Below are 23,548 nucleotides of genomic sequence, written 5' to 3'. Positions count from 1 at the left end.
ATATGGGGATACTTAATTACTCCTCCTAAGAATCTGACCTCTTTTTGGTAAATCCCGCTAGGGATCCGTGTTTACTATTGCTCGATGCATTTTATTACCAGATTAATGAAGATGTGTAACTGGTAGTTTTGTTCATCTATTACATCTTTTTTATCAAAGCCACAAGGGATTTACTAACTAGTAGTTTATGCTTTTTTTTCGTGGACTCTCTAGTCTCTACGTCCAAAAAAGGACGATTTTGAAAACTTTAAACCTTCTTTAAAAACTTTTACAAGAAGATATAATTGTAAATGAAAAATAAAACCTTGAATTCATCAATTCGTCAAAATAGTGTCAATATTGATAACGCGAGAATTGCCGTTTTACTAACCTTCACTGGCAATATTTTCACTAAATGTATCAAATCAGAGTCGGCAAAAATGTTTTGATATTAAAATATTGTAGCAATGGTACGATGGTTTTATATGTAAAAATGTTGAATACTTCACGTACACGAGAGTAGACTGACTTTTTTATTTGTTGAATTTGAGAAAGGGAAGGACTAATCTTAAAAGCTGTGTCTCAAATTGATGCATTATGTCTTCATGTGTATATGCACAATATGGCCAAATATTGAAAAAAAAAAAAAAAGAAGAAAATACTTTCATATATTTTCCAACATATGCCTCATTGATCCATTATTTGCAATAATCTTTTTTGCAAATTACGCAAGAATATTTAACCAAACTTTTATTTAAAAATCTGTAAAAACGACTTTTATGTTGACATACGAAAATTGATGTTCGTGTATTGAGAGATGTATTGGGTCAATAATAAAACTGGATATCTAGTGATCTAGTGTACATTTATCAATGCAGGACACAGCTGTTCATGCCGGTCTGTCGAGTAAAGTCCAGTGATAAGCTATAGCTATATAGATTTTTGTCAATCCCGACTCATACTATTTTTTAATTAGTTCTATCATCCAAGGACTCGTCAATTTTAGGGTAAAAAGTAAGTCTTTTAATTTTATATCCGATTTCTTTACACACAGAGATTCAGACAATTTGCGCTGTTTTAAATGCGAATTTTCGGAATATATGACATAAAAGTAATATATAGGACTGTAGATATATACATGTATACATGCATGTATATAGGTAAAAATACTGCTCAATGGTTGATAAGAGAGACTATGAAAACACCTACGTAGGTGGCCGATAATACCTTTACCTATATAATCTAAAAAGTGCTGACACGTCTTTTTCACAGTAATCATATAACTATCAATTTTAATTGTGAAAAATAGTCAAACATTTATCTACATTTTACGGGAAATAGGCCTTTCACTCTTTTCAGAACGCGTACCTGTTGCATCGGACTGCGTTAAGTGTGATTGTTAAATCAAATTAAGTCTAGCAGGATTCCGTTAACCTTTCATTATCTGTACAAATTCGAAAGTTCTATTTTCGTTTTAATTTACCTTGAATCAGGAACTCGATAACACTGCTGATAGTACGTAAAACTAGACTATAGACACTGGAGATCATATAGACGTAAGTTTGTGTGATAAATTCATTTCTCTTTTTAGTAATGTCTGCTTCTGATTTTTCCGCATTTCTGGAATATTTTTGAAGTTTTTTGTAATAAATTTTAATGGTAAATAAAATATCATTTAATCTGTGTATGGGATTTTAAAGATCCTAAAAATAGCACGTTTGTTTATTTTAACCAGTGTTTATAGAATCTACGCCCTTTTAACAATATAAGAAAAGGTAAGTTATGAGACTTTGTTCAATCACAAACAGAAATCTGTGCACTGTGAAAAAGTGGTTTGAAATTAAGTCACCTGAAATTTAGGGGTAAAAACACCGAATGATTGGTGTATCCTTGCGGCATTCAGGACTCCCCACAATCAACAGCTGTTGAGCTTGAAATAAGGGGGAGGGGGTTAACAACAATTCCAACTTGTTAAGAATGTCGGCGGATGAAGCGATTTAATACTGAAAATTCATGATTCCTGATAATGGATGAAAACTTGCAATTGGATCTAATAAAAAAAAAATCTTGCAACAATAATGAATGTACACAAAAATCGTCCCTGTTGTCCAGTGGTGGAAAACATGTTAGTTCTGCTATCTAAGGCATCCCCGGTTCTCCCTCGATCTTCCATTGCTTATATTTGTCTGAAAATGGACTGAGTATACATTGTACCCCTCTCCTGATATACATCTCTACATTTAGTCTGCCACCCAGGACATCATCAAAGAGTCGTTTGTTTATCATCTCCGTCATGGATTCACAGAAGCTTTCAGACCACTTATGTATGTCTAAGTATACGATAATTAGTGATATCGATATAAAGTATGACGACGAGGCAGCAAGGCGGTTTCTTGTGGCTATGGATGGAAAAAGTTTTTAAGAAATACTTCTTACTTATCCACCCCTCTCTCCTTCCCCCCCCCCGGGGGGGACAACAAAAGCCACCATGCATTTACGACGGTCACTGGCACTACCAAATATTTGAGCTTTAATTCTTTGGGTTTTAAACTGGAGATATGGCACCAAAATTAACAAATATTGCATGTACTTATTTTGTTTTATGGGTGATAAACTGAGTAAATTCTTCAACAGTAAATTAACTACACATAGTTTTGCAACACGAATTCTGCGTATTGTTAAGGACGTTAATTTGAATCTGAGGGAAGGGGAGGGGGATAAGTCATGCAAGGAAATAAAAAAATCAATTCTTAAAGAATGCTGGAATAAATTATCTCTTCTTCTAAAAATAATATATTTCACAGTTGTCACCTATGCTTTACAAATGCATCAAGTTTATCTGTCCGTAAATAAACGTAAATTATTGTTCAATTGTTGTTGGTTAATTACTCTTTGACCATGGAAAAGATTTTCCCTAAACGTATAAGGATAATGCAGTTAAGTAACTTTTTAACTTGAACTGATTTTTTTTATGATACATTTACCGAGGTGAATGTATGAATTCATGGTAGTTTTTTTTTTTTTTTTTTTTTTGGGGGGGGGGGGGGGTATTCTATAACAGTAATTAATTTTTATGTACTCTACCCGATTATTGTAAGTTACAATTTACAATGAGGCATAAACCATAGTAGTTATTTAGAGTATATACATTTGACATTTTTATTCCTTTTATTCTATTTTCCATTATTCTCTGCTGGAAAACACAGATCTACGAGAACTGGTTTTAAAAGTCACTAGTATGAATTTTTAAAAGTCAACAAACTAACCCCTTCCCCTCGAAACAGGTTTTTCCTGTATGGGAAGGAAAGTGAGTTTATGTTTGTTTGTTTGTTTTTGTTTTGTTTTGTTTTTGGCTTGTCAAGAAATTTCTGGGTTGGAATTTTTTTTTAACTAGGGCAACCCCCCCCCACCAACCCCACCCCTCATGACAAAATTTCTGGATCCGTGCCTGTTTTCTGACTGCCCCTTTCAAAATGCTACTCTCCTGTAAACCTATAGTTTATATTGAGAAATTTAGTTTTTCAACTGTCAAAATAAAGGTAATTTTTGTGAATAAATCTAACATATAAGTTGTTAAGGGAAAAAAATGCATCCGAACAATATATAGAATATATTAGATATACATTTAATATCATGTTCTATATGTAATTCGGATGCATTTTTAACAGAGTTTCCATGTAATGAATGTATAGACATTTAAAAATGATGATAAGTGGACCAAGGCACTTCTTGGACCCTCTCCAAAATATAGTGTATTTCTTTTGCAATAAAAATGAATACATGTATTCATTACTCATCTCTTTCACAGATAATCTATTTGAAGGCATATATTAAATCATTGCAAAATAGCTCATAAACTTGTTGATCAATTTTGATAATTAGATTATAACAGTAAAATAGTAACAGAATAAAAAACGAGAACAGTGATTCATTTTTCAGTGATTGGTTTTCTTTAAACTTTGGCGCGAAATCTAACTCGTCTGTCCCGGAACTAGTAAATTTTCGCATGAAATAGGCAGCACTTCCGGTAAAAGTGGCAGTACTCTGCAACTTTCTAGCACAGGCGATATTTGACAAAAGATGGCAAGGAAAAACGGTATTCGATCAGGTAATGTTCATTTATTAAGTTCTCGTGGTTAATCGTACGACTAGCATTTGTATACCAACTTGTAATGCTTGAGAAATGATCGTCTGTTTATTTTGTGTGACATCGGTTTTCATAACAAGCAATGATACGTCTGCAACCTGGAACAATTTCCCACGAAACTACGTCAAACAACGTTTTATTTTTATTGTTCTGTCGTATTTGTTAAATTATAGCAATAAATTGCATAGGTTGGTTCACAGGGGGGAAGAATTTATCTACATTGCAAAAAAAGAGGGATGTATTAAAAACCGGTTTCATGTTGACATCAGTATATTTATGTAACGTGCTGTATTTTAACTTTACTTTTCCCTGGCATCAAATAAAAGAGCTAGATGATTTCTGTTAATTGACAATCTGCTTACTGAATTCTTATTTAGCTTTCATATCATAATGTGTATACACCGTGGAATCGTGTACCAAGATGGTGTATTGTTTACTATCAGCTAGGACAGTATCCGAGTTGTGTAACATAAAAGATAGGGAGACTAGATGTCTAAATTGACCTATCAATAAAACATTATATATACTTGCAGAATTGATTATGTGCTTTTGAATTAATATTTGTTTAGCCATGCATGTACTGTCAAAGAAAAAAATGTTAACTAGCATTTCAGTATATACATATGAGATTGCCAGTCTGTAATATTGATAATTGTGTATTTACAAAATGAAGTTGAAGGTAATATATAATAGATCAATGCACTAAAAGGACAAAATTTCCTATGATGTCAAATGTGACTATTGTCTATATGCTAGTCAGAAAATACGATGTCTTACCCCCCCAAAAAAAACTAATCGTTGAAGGGTGTAGCAGTAATTGTGAAGAAATTGAAGTAAAATATATTTAACAAATTACCAGTTTTGCATGACATGCACACAGAATTGGTAAGCTTAAGGCAACTGGATTTTTAAATGATCAATTAATGTACAGTTTTTCTGGAGCCATACACATCAAACATTAATGCTAGGTCTATGTATGTTCTGATTGAGTTGATACTGCTAAGTTTCTAGGGCCTTCAAACCCTGTTTTTTTTTTTTTTTTCTTGGGTCTTCAAAATATTGAAAAAAGCTTTCTACATTAAATTCATATTCTTAGTATTTTGAGTTTCTGATGTTTTGTTATAAGTTTTATATCTGTTCTGCTATATACAGGAATCTGAGTAGCAAAAGTTATTATATATATTCAAGTACATGTATATGCTCTTCAAAATGGACTATGACAGCTGAGAAATTAACAAATTTGATTGGGAAAGAAGGTACCTCCTTGGAATTGGTAATGGGGCGTTACAAGGACTCTACTTACAGATGACTGAAAGCACTGATTTCATCATATATTATTGCACTTTGGTAAAATCCAAATCTTTAACGTTGAGAGTGCATTCAGGCCTTTCCATTGATTCCAGTTATTGGACTCTATAACAAGTGGCTAGGGAAAAGTAGAAGTGACATATTTTATATGTATTTCCATATATTATAGCAATGGCAGATTGAGGGGTTAATTGGGGGCATAAAGTTGTAAACTTAAGATAAAAAAATCATGGTTCTTTCTTTGAAAAGAAATGATAAAATTTTCAGGCAAAGGGTTGCAAATTTTTGAAAGGTTTTATTTCAAATATTCCTGTATGATATAGGAGCTTCTGGGAAGCTGACTTCTAAATTTTATTTCTTCAGCCCTTATAATATTGGAATAGTTTATTTTAACCCAACTCCATCAGTAATCATGTTGACAAAGAATAAAAAGACTTAATTTTTGGATGGCAAAGTAAAATCCACAAGGTCCTGGGGACTTAATCCGAGATTCCTCTGACTCTAACCCCTGCTTTTATATTGTGACTTGTGCACAAGTCACAATATAAAAGCAGGGGTTAGAGTCAGAGGAATCTCAGATTATGGGGACTGTGCCCCCTGGACCCCCACCAGGACTGGACCAAGTGGGGGACTCAAAGTCAAGAACACTAGTACCTTATCAACTGGCATCCCTCTAACTTTGAATCCTGGATCTGACCTTGTATAAGTAGGGATGCTGTAAGATTATCAGTCCAGAAGTAGTCCCACCACTGTTGTAGTCTCATTTTCTTCCCTACATATTTATAATCTGTAACATTTTATGATCAAGTAATAATTTGTTAGCATCTTGACCCTATGAAACTCTCTTTCTTAACTAAAATGAAACCATTGACCCTCCTCATGCTTAGATCCAAATGATCCGAATCCTAATGCACAGGTAAATATATAAAAGTATGTACTACCTTTGCAATAGGTAAAGGTGTTTATGCCTCACACTTTCTTACACATAAATATTCTGTTATACTTCAAGCAAATTTGGATTATGTGTGTTCTCTACAGTCTATCTGTCAAGCTGTCACTATTGCAAAGATCAGAGGGACTTAAAAATATTTCTCAGTTCAATATAAAAAGGGATCGCGTTATGTATGCTACCAAAAATCATCAAATTAAAGATTTTTTTTTAAAAAGTGTGTGCTTGGATACTGATTTTAGATGACGTAGGGAGTCCTGATAGATCAATATCAGTGTCGAAGGAGCATTGTCATCATTGTGTTGAACTGTTTAGTTTGGCAGTTTGTATAGGTGTATATATGTAGAAGTGCTTTTAATATTGATTAATTTCAAATAGAATGACCCAATTTTAATTAAGTGTAACCTTCTTATCAACTTATCAAAAGTGCTTATGGGTAATTAAAGCAATAAATTTCCACTGCATTCCCAGTAACTTTTATGGTAGCTATATTTGGTGACACACTGATGTATGGCTAGTGTTAATTACCTGAAGTCAGAAAAGTATACCGAAATGATGCATTTATTAAAGTTATGCAATATTCAGGCAAAGGCCATTACATTTGGAAAAACTATGAAAAAAATTTTTAAAAAGGTCATATTTTATTGTTTGGTGTTTTGATTACTATAGATGACAATTAGGAAATAACAATGTTCACCGAGGAGAAAGGGTACCAAAGATGCATTAAGATTAGGGCTGATCCCAATTTTAGACACTGGGATTACTAGAGCCATAACATTGTAATGGAGATTCTGCGTTTTTTTCTATTAAAACTAGGTTTTTTCTCTAATTCAGAGGTACTTCTTACACATAAATAACTGCAAGTAAGAATATTACAAATCTTACATATTTTTTCTGTTCATAAGAATACATGAAGCAGTGGATGGCCAATAATGTATGACAAGACTTTGTACTAAATGGTAGTGAAGGCTTTGTATGAGTTCAATGGTTTAGGTCTATATAGTGTTCCGCTTTTTCTTGTCACATTTATGTATGCATACACATGTATAATACATTGCTTACAGTGCTGAAAAAATATTTTTGAGAATTGATAAGAACCCAGATAATGATGCAAGGAAAAAACTTGAAACTGCGCACTGGTACTTGTGAAAGTCTAGATATGTGTAAAACACTCACAGTGCATACTTTCGTGAGAAATTAATTTGAAATTAAGTATGTAACCTGATTTGGTCTGTAGAAACCTGCATTCTTACTTGATGGATAAGGACGTTTAATGCTGCTTTTGATAAACATCTTGCCTGCATGCACAAGTTTTTGTATGCTGAGGGAAGACATTGTTTATTTTGAATTTAAATGTTAAACTCTGCAAAGCAGGCCTAATTACTATTATTGATTATATGTTGATTTTGGATGAACCACAATATAAATTGATTTTGTCAAATTTCATTTGTGGTCATTTCAAATATTACCCTGTACAAGTATTTTACATAGCACATGTATAGTTAAAAAATTGTTAACATAAAAACACTACAGGGAGGACATTTATAGTACTTCTCATCAACCATATGTCAACAACTGCATCACTGCATTTGTTAATTGGCCATTTTCTTTGGTATTGTGGTTGGTAAATACAGCAGTTGTTTACGTAAATAAGTACATGGGGATTTCATACGTTTTGGTTACTGATTGGTTCAACCGAGACTTCCTGTATTTGGTTACTGATCTGTGTCAGTGAGAAAATTACATCAGTTCTTTGAGAATATAATTATACTGGTATATTTTTTATTAAGTAGTGCTGGAGTAGAATTAAAAGGTACTCATTTGAAACTTGAAATAATCATGTCACATTTATAAATGACAATAATTAGAACAAGTCCTACAAAGCACCAATGAAAGTAAAAAAATGTATGTATGTATTATATTTTTTTTAGATTTTGATAAAGAGTTTTGCCATGGTCATGAAAAAAATGTGAATAATATTCAATATTATTCACATTTTTTATTGTAATCTACAAGCATAACATGTGTGTGGGAGATCTTTCATTTGGGATTCTTAGTCTTTAACATAATGGATGGTAATACTATAATCATGATTTATTAATAAGGTATTTAATTTACTGGCTCAGTATTACGATTCCTGGAACCTTGAAAAGTGTTGAAATTTCTTTGAAAGCTTCTCATTGAGTATGCATGTGTTTGTAGACCAAAGACCTGATACAGTCCAAATCAATAAAGGGATGTTTTTTTTAAAAGATGAAGCTGCTTTTGAAATCTAACAAGTATACTGCTTAAAGTTTGAATTCATTTTGTCAAAACACATTGTCAAAACCATCATTTTCTGATTATATATGTAGTTATTAGATTTTTATCCAAGAAAATATTATATTCAGTGGCAGATTTAAGGGGGGGGGGGGGGCACCCCCACGCGCCCCCCCTAAAATTGTCAAAGTTAACGTAAATCACAGTTTTGTCTAGAAAATGTAGATATGTCTACTCGGTAGACCTCATTTATACCCTACAAAATCTCTAGAATCCAGGAGCTTCCGGGGGCTTGGCCCTGGACCCACTGGGGGCCTCAAGGCGGCCCCAGACCCCTTGCCTACTTTTGGCGCCCCCTCTAACTTCAATTCCTGGATCCGTGCCTGATATTTATAGATTGTCATAGGCTTCATATATTGTCATATGGTAGCTTTTTTCTTGTGTTTATCCAATGTACTCACTTGTTTCTTTTTCAGAATACTGATGCAACAACTACATAAAAGTAAACACAAGTAGTACAGAAAAGTGATATGTTGTCACTGTTGTCTTTTCAGAAAACTCAGGAACAATACACTTTGATACCAGAACTAAAGCAGTCATGGCAGAGGTTTCCCTAGCCCAAGAGAATATCAAGGAAAAGGTGTGTACAATAAGGGGGTCAGGATTTTTCTTATTTCCCTTAACACAATCAATTATAAAAGTATGACACATCTCCCACTTAGTGCACTGTTCTGAGAGACAAGGTTAATAATATACATGTATAATACATGTAGAATGGTGTTCAAATGTTCATAAAAAAGAAATTTTTCCGTGAAATATTTAAAAAAACTATTGCTCCTGTAGTCTGATTTTACTATAGCTTGACAAACAACTAGATTGCACTAAAATACACACCGGGGTAATTCTGTTTATTGGTTTTTGATTTCAATGAACAATGTTTCCATGGTTACTGAAAATAGAAATTTCTTCAATGCATTTAAAACTCTACTTCTACAGTTTTGGTCTGATTTCAGTATAAATTTACACAAACAAAGACTACACTACATTATTCTATATTTGTTATTGATTTCAAAGTAAATGTTGTCATGGTTGCTTAAAAAAGAAATCTCTTTGAAATACTCTCAAAATGCTATTCCTTCTCCAGTTTAAAACTTTTGGTCCGTGATCTTATTATCAATTGGCTCACAACTAGATAAGATTAAGAAACCTTATTCTTTTTCATAGGTTTTTGATGAACAATGTTACCATAGTTATTAAAAATAAAAATTTCTGTAAAACTTGCAAGGCTACTTCTCCTACAATTTATGTCTGATTGCAATAAATTTTGCCACAAAGAGAAACTAAATGAAGTTCATAATTCTATTTAATACTGTTGCATAGTTTCAAATCAAAATGCTACATGTCTCATCCTTTGTTTTAAGTACAAACCAGGAGAGCTACAGTCTCACTAGAGACCTTTGGGTATTGCCAAATCAATAAAAAAAAAAAACATAATTGAAAAATTTCATTTTTTTTTATTTTGGTTAAAAACACAAGAAATCAAATTGCAATGATTACAAGACACAAATCATATTATTTCTTTAGTATGATCTCTTGAGCTGGGTCATACTCGCAAGTCAGGGGTCCTGAGTCAACATGTTGCTGTTAGATAGCAATGTGTTGACTCAGGGTCCCTGACTTGTGAGGATGGTGGTGCTGGGTGTAATTACAGAAATGCACATTCTGTTGCATAAAATATCCTCTAAAGGGTCAGATTTTATTGAAAGTAAAATGTAAATGTCATGATGCAAAAAAGAAGAATAGGTAGATAAAAATTTTAATTGTTTAACTCTTAGGTCAATGCAGTGCGAGAGGTTATCCTGGGGAAGAGCAACAATGAAATAATTTTAGTCTTGCAGTACTATGAGTATGATGTAGCTAAGGCCATACAAGCTTACTGTGAAGGTAAGACAGAATTTTAGAAGCTTTAAGGTTTAACATTCCAGAGTTCTGTACCTGTTGTCAGAAAAGAGCAGCAGGAAGATCAATATGCTAATGTCAACACACTACCTGTGTCATGTGTTCTTCTTTTTACTAGAAGATCTGCAGGAAAGTGAAGAAAAAATTGTGGGCAGTTAGACTGATGGAATTAGACACTTGATATATGTTTTTTTTAACAGTTTGTCTGAAGTTAGCAGAAAGAAATAAAAAGGTTGTTAGTCAGGGCAACTTTACAGATAAACAAGAAGAACAGCACTAGTACTTTTAACTGCACTGTCAGGGCTTAAGGGCATATAATTAACCTTTCTGTTCATTAACCCCATGGAGAGTTGTCTCTCTTATCAGAGGGTCAGTGAGCCTTAATTTCCATCAGATTACAGGACAATGGTTTTCTCTTTGTTCCACTCATTAAAACTTAAGTTCATTCTCCATAGGTTTGAAATTGAAAACTCTTGGCTTATCATCCATTTCCAATTGATTTCTTTTTCTATAAGGCCAGCTTCCCTAGAGATGAGTTTACTTAATTGGGATACTGTATAACTCACTCTAAAGTTTAAAGGATGAAATTTCTTTTATTCTGTATTCTACATCAGCCAAGTCCATGAAAAAAATGCTATGTAGTGTTAATATGCATTGTTAATGTGATGATAAATCATCTTCTGAATGCTTTAGATGCTTTAATGCAGCATTATACATAAGTCAGGATAACAACACTAGAAAGAAAATAGATGTTTATAGAAGTGAAGAGGGATTATCAGTGTCATCAGTCTATCATGAATAGAAATTAGATTTTTTTTCTAGGTCATTTACAAAGACCTTTGACAATCAAACAATTCATTCAAGTAAAATTGGTAGTCAATTTGTCCAAGGACAATGGATTATTAGTTATTTTGTTAGCAGCATAATTTTTAAATTCAAACTTTGCAGTGCATTAGAAAAAGAATTTGAACGTTAGAGTTCATTTATGTACATGGTAATTCACACAAAAAAGTTTGAGCAAACCATGACACAATTTTATCAGTTACATAATGCATCCATATCTCAGAGATGTATTTTTAAATAATATATTACAACAGAAAAGATCAAAGGAGGTTTAATCTTTGTATATTACTGTTGTACTCATCATGTAAATATGAAGTCTTAAGAAGAATGGCCTTGGGAATTTTTTTCAAAGCTTTACTTTCCAACCATATTGTGTGCATTAATATTGATTTTACAATGCAGAAAATCATTCAGATTATGTAATTTGGCTTGAATCAATTTTTGAGAATTCATGCAAAGGTAATCTTAGCCCTTTGTTTGCTTATGTGATACATGCATAGCTAGTTATACCAGGTATATGGGAAGAGAAGAGGTGAATGGTAGCATGAATTTCAATGACTGAAGAATGATAAACAATGTTCATTATTAATTAAGATGTTAGTACTTAAGATTTTGATTAATGAATTTGACTGTTTTTTTTACAGATGGAGCTCAAAAAGCCCTAGAAGAATGGCATTGGTCTGGAAACAAGGTACTGACAGAATTGTCACTTGTGAATCCTGGTTTACAGCTGTCTGCTACATAAAATATGCTTTATAGTATATTACTCAGAGAAATGATTAGTGTACACCTATTGACTGGATAGGAGGATAATAGCAAGTCACCCCCCCCCCTCTTCCAAAAACAGCAACTATTTTCTAAGGGAAATATTGTAAATTTAAAACATTCTTATGGGGGTTTAAGTTTAATTGTTTTCGAGCTGTGAAGAGACCCACATGTCTACCACGAAATGTAAAATGTTACATAACTACTCCAATTCTTCATCCACAAAATCAAATCCCCACGAACCAAGAGTTTCTCCTTAAACCAAAAAAAAAAAAAATAGACCCCAGGATTAGAGAAATAATGACACCTGTATGGAGGGTTTATGCTATGTTAATTCTGGTGCATTTATTGTTCCAGACACCTAACAAGAAGAAGAAAAATAAAAAGAAGGCTTCATCCAAAGCGGCCAGTGAGGAGGGGGAGTCCCAGTCCCCCAAGAAAGAGGCCTCCTCACCGACCCTGTCTAATGGTATACCTGTCAAGGATGGTATACCTAATGGAATCATAGTTAATGGTGAGATAACTCTACAGCTTTGTACATGTACTGAGATAAAATCAAAATTTTAGAGTAAAACAAATACATTTTAAACATTTTAATTTTGGGGCACCAAATCACTGTATCAGTGAAAAATATATATTATTGATACAAGAGGTAGGTTGTAGTACAACTTATTTTAATTGTTTGAGACTTTGAATCAGATAGTTGCATACATGTTGTGCTGATCAAGATACTTTGAGATAAAAGGCATTAATTGACTTGATCTTATTTAAAGATATCTTTAATATGGTTAATTTTCCTCATTTCAAGTACATTGTATGCGGTTCATATACTTTTTCTCTTACTGACATTTCCTGATTCCTTATGATTAAGTGGAAATTAATTGTGATGATTTCAAATTAATGCCTGTTAAGTTATTTATATCCAAACTTGTAGTTTCCTTTGATTTAGTTTTTTTTTAAGGTCAAGGTATTCACATCAAGTTCTGTAAACGTTCTTGTATCCGTCTCATTTTATTGAATAACATCTCAAAGAATATTAATTAAATTCTTATGTTTGAATAAGGATTTACAAAATGCCTGGACCCTTATATCACTTCAATGACTATCTTGTAAAAAAAATCTTTATATAACACAGACACAGAACCAACAGGAGGGGGACAGGCCTCTATAGCAGGTGAACAGGAAGCTAGCTGGTCATCACCAAATGTTAACAACAATGCATCCTCCTCTAGATCATCCCCATTAAAACAGCAGTCACCCCAGCCCCAAAGGCAGCAACCCTCATCTCGGATCTCCCCCACAGCCTCATCGTCACAGCCACAGAGGGCGGGGTCAACACCCCAGCCCCAGAGGCCAGCCCACAGCCATCCCCACAATAGACAACGAACTCACTCTGGTAAGAATGTAGTCCTCTCTAGCTCGAAATTTAGCTGAATTATTTTGTTTAGGAAGGGAGGAATACCTCTGATATTTAGAGGTACTGCTCGTAAGTAAAATGAAATCCCCACTTAAAGGCAATTTCTAACAAATTTTATCCTTCATGGTACGTTTCCTGAAATTGTGTAAATCTAAATTATAAATTAATTTTTCGAAAAATCATTAGCATTTAAGCAAAATTTGATATGAGTGACCAGAGGAATAATGAACATTTATGTGACATGTTAGACCTTTATGAACATGTATTCAGGGCTTTCTCTTACATATTCCAGGTTCACATTCCCACAGACAAAGGACTGCCAGCACAACTTCTCAACCAGAACATAAACCAACACACTATAAAGCACATCATGGTAATTTACAAGCTGTAGTTACATCAGCTGTTCATTCTTAACAGTTTCTCCTTTGAAATTCAACTGACTTTGTATCTTAACTCATAAGAGATGTTTCTATATAGTCCAAAATTTTATTTTTTATTATGCCTGAATAATGATTAAGTTGGTATACATTAATTTGATAAATGATGAACTGCCCAGGTTCAGTTTCTGTTTGTTATAGTTGCATCTTTAATATGAAATTGATTATATTTGTGTTTAGGGTTAGAGAAGTCGGTGAAAGACTTGCATAGACAAACTGTTGCATTAGAGAGATTCCGAATGGTTTTAAATGAAGAAGTAGATAAAACCTACAAAAGAATCAAATCGGTATTTGATGAGATGAGAACAAGGTGACATAATATTAATATTTATGATTGTCTGTAGAAGTTGCATAATGAAAGAAAGATTTAACAGTATTAAACTGAAAGTTGTAAATCTTAAAAATACACATTATCAAAATAGAATTCTTTGTATATGTAAATACTTAATTGGTATAACATTCTAAATTTAATTTTTCTTGTAGTTTAAACAACAGGGAAACAGAACTCACTTCTGAGATGGATAAAGTCAAATTGGCAGCAAGTGAGTAGTGTTTGTGCTGGATATTTATAAAATAATTTGCCAGCAGTGATATGAAAATTGAGTCAATACAATTAATGCACATGTAAATCAAAAACTATAACAAAACTGTTATCTGAGGATAGCATCTGGCTTGAAGTACAGGTATTCTGAAACAGAAAACACAATGAAGTGATGGTTTTTGTCATAAATATGATGATAGTGTATGCATGTAAATATATATTGATTTTAGATGACATCTTTGCAATGAGGCAGAAGAGAGCAGTAGAACTGAAAACAAAAGTAGACAGGTCTGACAACATGAATGAACAAGAATTATCTGAACTTCGCTCAGAAATAAAGGTGGGTATGAAGTAAGATCAAAGAAATTATCAATTTGTAGATCTTTTATTATATATGTAGATTTGTGCAATAGCTTTATAGTTTTATATTTTATATTTCAGCATTTTATAAGTGAAAGGAAGATAGATGAGGATTTAAGTAGGACAACAAGGTTCTTATATGACTCTGATCACCTGAAAGAGGTAAGTTTCACAGTTATAAAACAAACGATTGCACTTCTGATTAATTTTCTGTCAACAGGTTTTTTTCTTGAATAAAATTACAATTTTTGATGTCATGATTTATGAACAAATTTTAGGGCAATTTTTTCCTAATTTTGAAAATATGTTGTCAGATTTTTCCCTTGGCAAGTTAATATGTCAGGTTCACTAGCCCTACCAACTTAGTGCCTTGGAAATGTTTTCATGAGGACTGCTTTAACATGAAATTTTTTTTTTCATTGTTGTAGGAGATCTGTCAATTTGCTGAGGGTGAGTACTAAACAGCTGGTAGGAGACTTTAATATTATTGCATGCTTTAAACATTGTTATAAAATTAATTTATTTATCATTAAAATATATTAGACAATAAAGTCAGTTAAATTTATTGCATCATAATTTATGGACTATCAATGTGTCAAGTATCTGTGCTTAGAATTGTGTAAAGTCCTTTTTAAAACTCTTTTTCAGTTGTACCGGTCAAATGTTCATATTCTGCCAGACGTCCATCCATGAGTTCAGTAGCCAGTAGTGGACCAGAGGAAATGGACAGTCTAGCTTCTTCTCTCAATAGTCCAGCACCAGTCATTGTAGGTCAGTATCTGAAATGAACTGCATAATGGGAAGTCCTGAAGTTATATAAACAGTAAACACCGTCATCTCCAAATCTATATTTCCTCAATAATTTCAGAGGGAAGTAATTAAATTTACTGCTACTTCCTTGATACGTGATCAGTACTTTTTGGAATTTATAAAACCTTAGGGCTTCATTGTTAAGCTTAACAATATTGGTTTTTTATACTTAGGTAAAGGTCAATCTAATAAGAAGTCAGCTTCAAAAATCCACAATTGTCTAATACAATAAGAATTAACTACTGATAAAGTATCCCAACCCCCTTCCCCTACTCTCAGTGTCCCATTCTCTACCATACATGTTAACTCTCCCGATTTAGGCCCCCATTCCCGCCTACTTTAATTCTCAGCTTTTCTACAAAAGCTCCCATTCTCTCATAAAATCTCCAAAGTTGGCAATTTGAATTTGACAACGACAACAACATAGTTGATTACATTGGTTACGTTTAATTCTTTTATTAAATGTCTAAATCAAAGAAATCAATTGACCAAGCCATGTGGCACATCTCTACTTTCGATTTCGATCATCGCGGGAAATCTGATTTATATTATGAAAGATACAACTTGTTTTAGATCTAGATTAAACCATGCCATCATTTGTTTTGTTTAAAAACTGAATGAACATTCAGAGTTATTGCTTCTAGGCTATTTCAGCAAAGATCACTCTTCAAAAGGCTAAGTAAAGCAGCCAATCCAAGCAAAATGATGAGCATGAAAAATATTTGAATTTGTACAATTTATGTCAAACTTAAGGTGCTTCTGTCTTCTTCTTTGCTGTTGATATTTAAGATTAATTAGTGTAGGTACCTGTTTCAATTAAGGCTTATAATATACATGTATATTGCATGAAAGATATCTAATTTAAACAACGCGCGCGCAATGCTACCGCTTTTGAGGTCTGAATCCTATTTCATCACAATAGGTTAACATGTATGCTCTACCCAAAGTTGGCAATTTGAAGTAGTTAAGTAGTTAATTCTTTTATTAAATGTCTAAATAAACAATTTTTTAAAAGATTTTTTTCAAGCTTATAATGGCAGTGCATTCTTAGTTATGGCCTTTATCCAGCCCTCACCCCCCCCAAAAAAATGAACTCTAAGTATCGTATTAGACAATTGTGGATTTTTGAAGCTGACTTCTTATTAGATTGACCTTTACCTAAGTATAAAAAACCAATACAAATTGTCAATCAATATCTTGCACAAATGCCCAGTCTGCTAGATGCGGATTCTTAAACCACAACAAATCAATAAAGTGTTCATAAGGAATTGTGTGGCATTATTACCAGTTAGATTTTTTCCCATCTTTATGATACTAGTTATTTCTTTGGAGTGTTCATAAGGAATTGTATGGCATTATTAACATTTAGATTTTTATCATCATAACTATAAAATTATTTCTTCTGAGTGCCATTGTGTTTTGATAGCCACATGGACAACTTAAAAAACTGTGGTCGATTAGGTGACAGGTTTGAGATGAACCAAAATGGAGGGGTGTTATATACTTTGTGTAGAAATCTACACAATTTTTATCTTTAAATATTAGTTGAGTGACCTTGCAATCTCTTGTCTTGTGTTAAATTGATAAATAAACTTGTTACAGATTCAGGACATGAAGTTGAACATGAATCTCTACGTGCCAGTGAAGCACATGAAATGGCAGAACTTCAAAGGAGGTTGAAAGGTTCATTACAATTGCAGGTGTGAATTATGTCATCATATTTGGGTTTTTTACTGGATATATTTCATAACTAAGATGTGCTTTATGAATATGTCATTGAAATAGCCATTCAATCTGTAAACTCGAAAGTAATGTAAGTGTGCATCATGATGGATTCTTATTTAGTAAGCTTTGTTCTTTTTCTAGGGATACATGAAGTCAGAGGGAGAAAATGACCAAGCCCATTCACCCACAAAGTCTAGTCCATTATCCAATCGTATTAACCGTAAGTTGTAAACAACTTCCCTAAAATTTGGCAGGACTGAAAGTCTCAAACATTAAAAAAAAAAATTAGCAAAATATTTTAATTTTTGGGATATAGTCTTGGACAGTTTTTATTGTGACCCCCGAAAATCATCAAACCTTGACCCAAAGTAAATCACTATGACTTCACTCTGGGAATTATAAGCTATTTGTATTTGTATCTAGGTCAAATTTTACACACTGTGAAACCTAGGACCATCAAAACTTATGATGCAGTTCTGATAATACTGCATGTTTGTGTACTTTACATGTATTAAGATGACCAAAAATAGGTCACTTTGTCCTTCTTATGGAATTATTTTACTATGTGTACATTTATTATAATATCACATGTACATGTAAAGATGCTTATGACAGGTTATGGTTTGTGTCATTGAGTATGCTAAAAAAATAACCAGATAAGTGTCATGTAGTTCAAGATAGACATATCTATAAATCTCTAGTAATGCACTTCAACGTGTTTTGTTTTGTTCTTTTTTTTAGATGAGTTAGGAAGTAGTACATCACCTAAAACAACCAGTGAAGATAGTGCTGACAGGCAACCCAAACCCAGTGAAACACGTGAGAAATCGTCTCAAAATGAAGCTTTGAAGTCAAGTTCAGAGTCTGATACAGCTAGGAGATCTCAGTACTCAGGAAGGGGCAGAGGAAGGGGGGGCAACTACAGGGGCCGTCCCAGAAAAGAGGGCAGTGACTCTTACTACAGGAACCAGGGAGGCTATGAAAGGGGAGGATACAGGAGGAGGGGGGAGTACTACAACTCCAGGAGGGATAACGACCGCAGGAATTACAGACCGAGGGACGAACATCCCAAAAGTGCCCCCCAGAGAGGCGAGCGACCTCCTCGAAATGAGAGGCCCGATATGGGGGGAGAGAATGTACGGCCCAAAACTGCTACAGAAAATGTAAAGGAACCTACAGCTAGAAAGGATTTAAACAATGTACCTCAGGAATGAACTTAATTTTCAATTTTTCTCTCTTCATTTTTTGGGGGGTTTATTCTAGTCTCATTGTTACATCCTTTTCAGCTCAAGTGATCCTGTATTAATCACATTGAAATATCGTGCTTTTGAATTGTAAAGAAATGGGGCTCTTCAAAGTTATGTCTATTGAGACACTGTAAAGGGGATTTTTAACATGAAGATACATGGAAAAAATTGCACTGTTCTTTTGTATGTGGACCCCAAATATAACTACATGTATAATATTTATCCTTTTTGAATGTTGATGTAGATTTTTATTTATAATTGAGTGAATTTATTTTGGATAATGTAAGCAATGCTTTGTAAATGTCAGGTAATTGTAATTGCTATTACGCATAAAATGAATTTGTTTGTTCCTGTTTGCAATTGAAAATTGTTTACATAAATATATGTATTGACTTTGTGATAAAACCCTGTTACTTAATGTTTTGAATTTCACCTCAGCCATATAGATATATTGTCAGTGTTTGAAATATTTTGTCATTTGCTTTTATCAGTGTCATTAATGAGTAATTAATTATTCATTGATCTTGATATACATCAGTATTGGAATTTTGCTTTTAGTGCTAAAAGACATGTACTGTTCATCTCTTTATAAAATCAGTGGCGATTAGTTTTATGATGGTTAACCCATGGCCCAACCCTTTACCGAATGTAAACAGTAACTTGATAAATCATTCAAATGAATATATTTGTTTTGGGGAAAAATAGTGCATTGCGTCTACCGGTAATTTTGTATTTATACCACAGTATTCAAAGTAATCTATATTTATGTTGTATTGTTATTGTATGCTGGTATTGAAAAGTTGGTGAATTATATATAAACACACATATACCCAAGTTGTTTTTGAAGTTGAGTAGCATTGATAATCATTTGACACACAAATTAATGAAGCTGTGATTATGGATAAAGTTCTGGATTTTAAAAAATGTGATTTTAACTCGGTGGTTAAAAACGGAGGAGACAATCGCATCCCAGGGTACAATGTATATTATTAAACGTCAAATTAATCTGTGATATAGATACATTTTTGGACAAACTTTATTTATTAACAAGAGCAAACTTTCTACAAATTTATCAATATTATGCAGTAAAAATCTGAATGACTTTATCACTCTATAGAACATTATAAGCAACTAAGTATATACACCCCCCCCCCCCCCCCGAAAAAAAAGGATATTGAGTATAAGATTTTTAGAGCTTAAGCTATATATAGCAACTAGCAACATTACAAGATTAATTTATTATATAAATGGTTCATGTTGTTCAATATATTGGAAGCCTTATATTTAAATCATAACATAACATTGAAAAATAATTGTGGAAGGACAAAAGCTGACATTTAAGCCACTTTAACTGAAGCATGATTATACATGTATCTAAGCTTGATCTTTACATAAAAATAAATTTTTACTTTAGGTACGATTATGTTAAAGTCACTGTAATCTTGTCAACAATGCTTTGAAGTAGGTTGCTTCCCTTCCCTTGCTCCAGAAATTTTATTTATTCATGTACAAGGTAAACACAATATTTTGTATAAAATACTTGACTGAGAAGGTAACAATTTTTAATACATGTGTATATCTTTCTACAGGTAATTTTTTTACCTGTATGTGTTAACTAAATGAAATGTAACTTTGAGAGTATGAAATTTCTGTCTCAACATCTATGCATGCCCTATACAAACCATATATTTAACTGATGTAGATAAACAACGACTTTCTTGTAGTAATCCCTTTCTGTGTTTGAATAATCTAAGTCTGTATATTTTTGTATGGTCACAAAGTTTTATAAGCAAACAATTGCTTTCAAGAATATGTGTTGTGTAACCTTTTTTTTCTTCAGTGGTGAACTATAATTAGTCTCCAATGACAAGAGGTACTTTTTGATCAATTGTACCAGGCATCTTTATTTTTGCCCATTACAGTTTCTATTAAATGTAAGCTTTGGTGCACAGTTATCTTCATATATTTTAATTAAATTATACTCATTTAAGTGCCAAACACAAATACAGAGAAAAAATCTGAAGTTGAATTTTCATGTCTCCATTTTGAGGAAGGCAACAAAAAAACATTTCTTTTGCTTTGTATTGCCTTTTTGGAGTGATTTTAAGGTAGAATTAGATTTACATTTACTTAAGATGTGGACATTTTTATGTGTTGCTTACACCAACAAATTTAAGCATGGGAATAATTCCACAGTGCTAGGATGATAATAATTATTGCTGATTAAAATATATGCAAAGGCATTTGTATGCAGGAAAAAGTGATGTGAATGTTCTGAGCATATATGACTCTCTTGTGTAAATTTCCATGTTTACAGGACATCATATTGAGGGGTTAAAACCATGTTGCAAGTATGTCAAATGCATGTAGATATAAAACTTCTGTGAGTGTTAAAGTGTGTCACAGCAAAATTCCAGTTGTTTCTGTTAGTACTTTTAATGGTACATGTACAGTGTATTGTTGTATAACATTGTTTATAATCATGGTTAGGCAGTGTGTAGACCCTGCCAAACATTCAGTGGTTTGTGTAAATCAGTATTGTTAAGAATTTTTTTTTTTCTTGTCCATGAAAACCAGGGCTTTGTTTTCCCTAGCACAACTTGTTCATTCAACCACCATTCTGCTATAAATTGTATATATGTAGTTACAGTATAAAGAAGAGAGAACTAATTTCAAATATGTGTATATTATATCAAATAAAAAAAAAACTATTTTAAAAGAATGAACCCAGTCATTATGTTATGTCCCTTGAACTTATTTTGGGCTATTCATTTTTCTCATTATCCATTTATTCACTTTGGAAACTTGGATTGTATAGGCCTATCATTACACTTTTGCTTGATCTGTTTATTTTAATTTTCATAGAGGATGGTTGTTTTTCTTTTTGTTATTGTGTTGATATACCATCACTTGTTGCCTGGTTATATGTGTGGGTAAATTAATCATTGGTCCATTTTCACCTATTTGGTTACTAGTCCATGATGTTGCTGCTACTTTTATGTTGAATTAGTTATGGGAAGTTCTGCAGATAATTAATTAAGGATGTTGACCTTTAAAATCTTGTAAAAATGTGTATTCATAATATATATATGCATAGATATATATATAGATCTATATTATTAAAACATATCAATGGCACATATGGTTTTATCATCAATTTGTCATTTACATGTATATTTTACTTAAGTATGGCAGTGCTTTTCATATATGGATGGGAAAAGCAAATACTTGTCTTAAAGAAGGACATTCTGAATGAAGGTCTGATTATACCTTACTTGGTGTAAAATGTTACTTAAATGTTGATGAATGCAATCTGAGCTTACCCATGCTTCACACAACCTTTTCAAGCTCACCTGAGCCAAAGGTTCAAGTGAACTATATCAGCCTGCCACTAGGTACATGTTTATGTAAACTTGTCCCATTTTAAATTTTCTCTAATGGGATAGTTTCAACCAAACTTGAGCACTCCAAAGCATCTTTGGATAAATGAATCCTTTTTTGTAAAAGAAGAGCATCTTTCAAGGGAGATATTAAATTCAGAAATACAGAAAATAAAAAAGAATCACTTGAATTTTTTTCTGACTACTTTGCAAGAAAAGTCAAAACTCATGCATGATTTCTTGTATATATGTATAGCTAATATTCAAGTGTGATCAAACCAGCTGTGGGCCCAGGAACTGGGATGGGGCCACAACAGAGGGTCAAAGTTTTATTTTGAAAAATAATGAAAACTTCAAGAAAGCAGGACCACCACAAGTTATTCATAATTGATATGCAAGCATCCTCGTGAAATGTAAACGCAGGTTTGTACAAAGCCATTGTGACCAGAATTAAGCAATGCATGTATGTATATTTTAGAATATACAGACATTCGCAAGAATAAAGAGGCCATAGTTTAGCATAAAAAAACTTGGTATTCTTTAAAATAAATGATTGAAATCATGGGAGGACAGAAGGATTTACATGTTACGACCCTTTGGTTTCTGTGTTCAACGAAATTAAGGGAGTATGCTAAAGAAAGTGGGCGCTTTAGATGGCGATTCGGCAGGAATAGTGGCTCATGAAAAGAAAAAAATATTGATTTATACATTTTTTGTTTAAAACCTAGCCAATGACTGTATTGTAGGTGAATGTAAAATGGGCAAATATTCAGTTAAGCATGTTTGATTTTATTTGAATATGCATCTGAATATAGCCGTACGAGTCAAATGATGCAAAAATCGACTCTTTTATAGCCGTTTTTCATTAATTTTGTTGTTTCTGGGTCTTTTCTCCATGAATTTTAATTTTGTGCTTAGTGTATTTTTAACCGTAAAATTTATTCCAGTTGTTTAAAAAATGGAGAGACGACCCAGAAATACCAAATTCTAAACTTTTTCCATTTATTTTATAGTAGAAAATTGACAAAGTCCAATTGTATAGGGCGTTGGCTTTAAATTAGCTACTATACGTATAGTGTCCCGTGGTAGCTACATTGGTTTGTCGGTGGATTCGAGCCATTTCGAAGTGGCATTTTTGGTTCGAATACAGTGATTTTTTTTTTTTCTTTTTGCTTGAAATTTTTGAATTGGTAGTAAAAAAATACTTGAATAAAGTTGCAAATTATGCTTTATAAATTATTTTACATTAATTGTTTAATTTTTCAATGCGTTCACATTCAGGCACGTAGCATCGTTTTTGAAAGTGGGGGGGCAACCTGAGAAAATTTTTTTTTACTTTAATACCTAAAAAGTTGACAAGCAAAAAAAAAAAAAAAAAAGAAAAAAAAAAAATGTCCAAAAAATCCGAAAAAAAACAAATTT

The 23,548-nt window shown here is 32.8% G+C and overlaps 1 protein-coding gene across 2 annotated transcripts; it reads left to right on the top strand.

Annotated features, from left to right (window-relative positions):
- The first annotated feature begins 1,447 nt into the window (after positions 1 to 1,447).
- On the top strand, positions 1,448 to 21,884 carry LOC134264339 (spermatogenesis-associated serine-rich protein 2-like). 2 transcript variants are annotated; one of them, XM_062746636.1, is made up of 16 exons: positions 1,448 to 1,535; positions 9,197 to 9,282; positions 10,478 to 10,586; positions 12,089 to 12,135; positions 12,567 to 12,723; positions 13,345 to 13,605; positions 13,919 to 13,999; positions 14,244 to 14,373; positions 14,547 to 14,605; positions 14,835 to 14,944; positions 15,046 to 15,126; positions 15,393 to 15,414; positions 15,613 to 15,735; positions 17,377 to 17,474; positions 17,641 to 17,719; positions 18,241 to 21,884. In XM_062746636.1, exons 2-16 carry the CDS (start codon positions 9,241 to 9,243, stop codon positions 18,711 to 18,713), a joined length of 1,872 nt encoding a protein of 623 aa, XP_062602620.1. In that variant the 5' UTR covers positions 1,448 to 1,535; positions 9,197 to 9,240; the 3' UTR covers positions 18,714 to 21,884. The 2 variants fall into 2 exon arrangements, with proteins under 2 accessions (XP_062602620.1, XP_062602619.1); XM_062746635.1 differs by lacking the exon at positions 1,448 to 1,535 and adding an exon at positions 3,968 to 4,087.
- Positions 21,885 to 23,548: the final 1,664 nt, after the last annotated feature.

This window comes from Saccostrea cucullata, unplaced genomic scaffold (genome assembly GCF_032062105.1).
Source record: "Saccostrea cucullata isolate Sc308-1 unplaced genomic scaffold, CSIRO_AGI_Scuc_v1 ctg410, whole genome shotgun sequence".
Taxonomy (NCBI): domain Eukaryota; kingdom Metazoa; phylum Mollusca; class Bivalvia; order Ostreida; family Ostreidae; genus Saccostrea; species Saccostrea cuccullata.
This window is presented reverse-complemented; position numbering and strand designations above follow the sequence as displayed.

Coding starts and splice junctions, on each gene's coding strand:
- LOC134264339 (XM_062746635.1), top strand. CDS start 4,060: ATGGCAAGGAAAAACGGTATTCGATCAG. Junction 4,088..9,196: donor GAAAAACGGTATTCGATCAG/GTAATGTTCATT, acceptor TTGTCTTTTCAG/AAAACTCAGGAACAATACAC. Junction 9,283..10,477: donor AAGAGAATATCAAGGAAAAG/GTGTGTACAATA, acceptor TTTAACTCTTAG/GTCAATGCAGTGCGAGAGGT.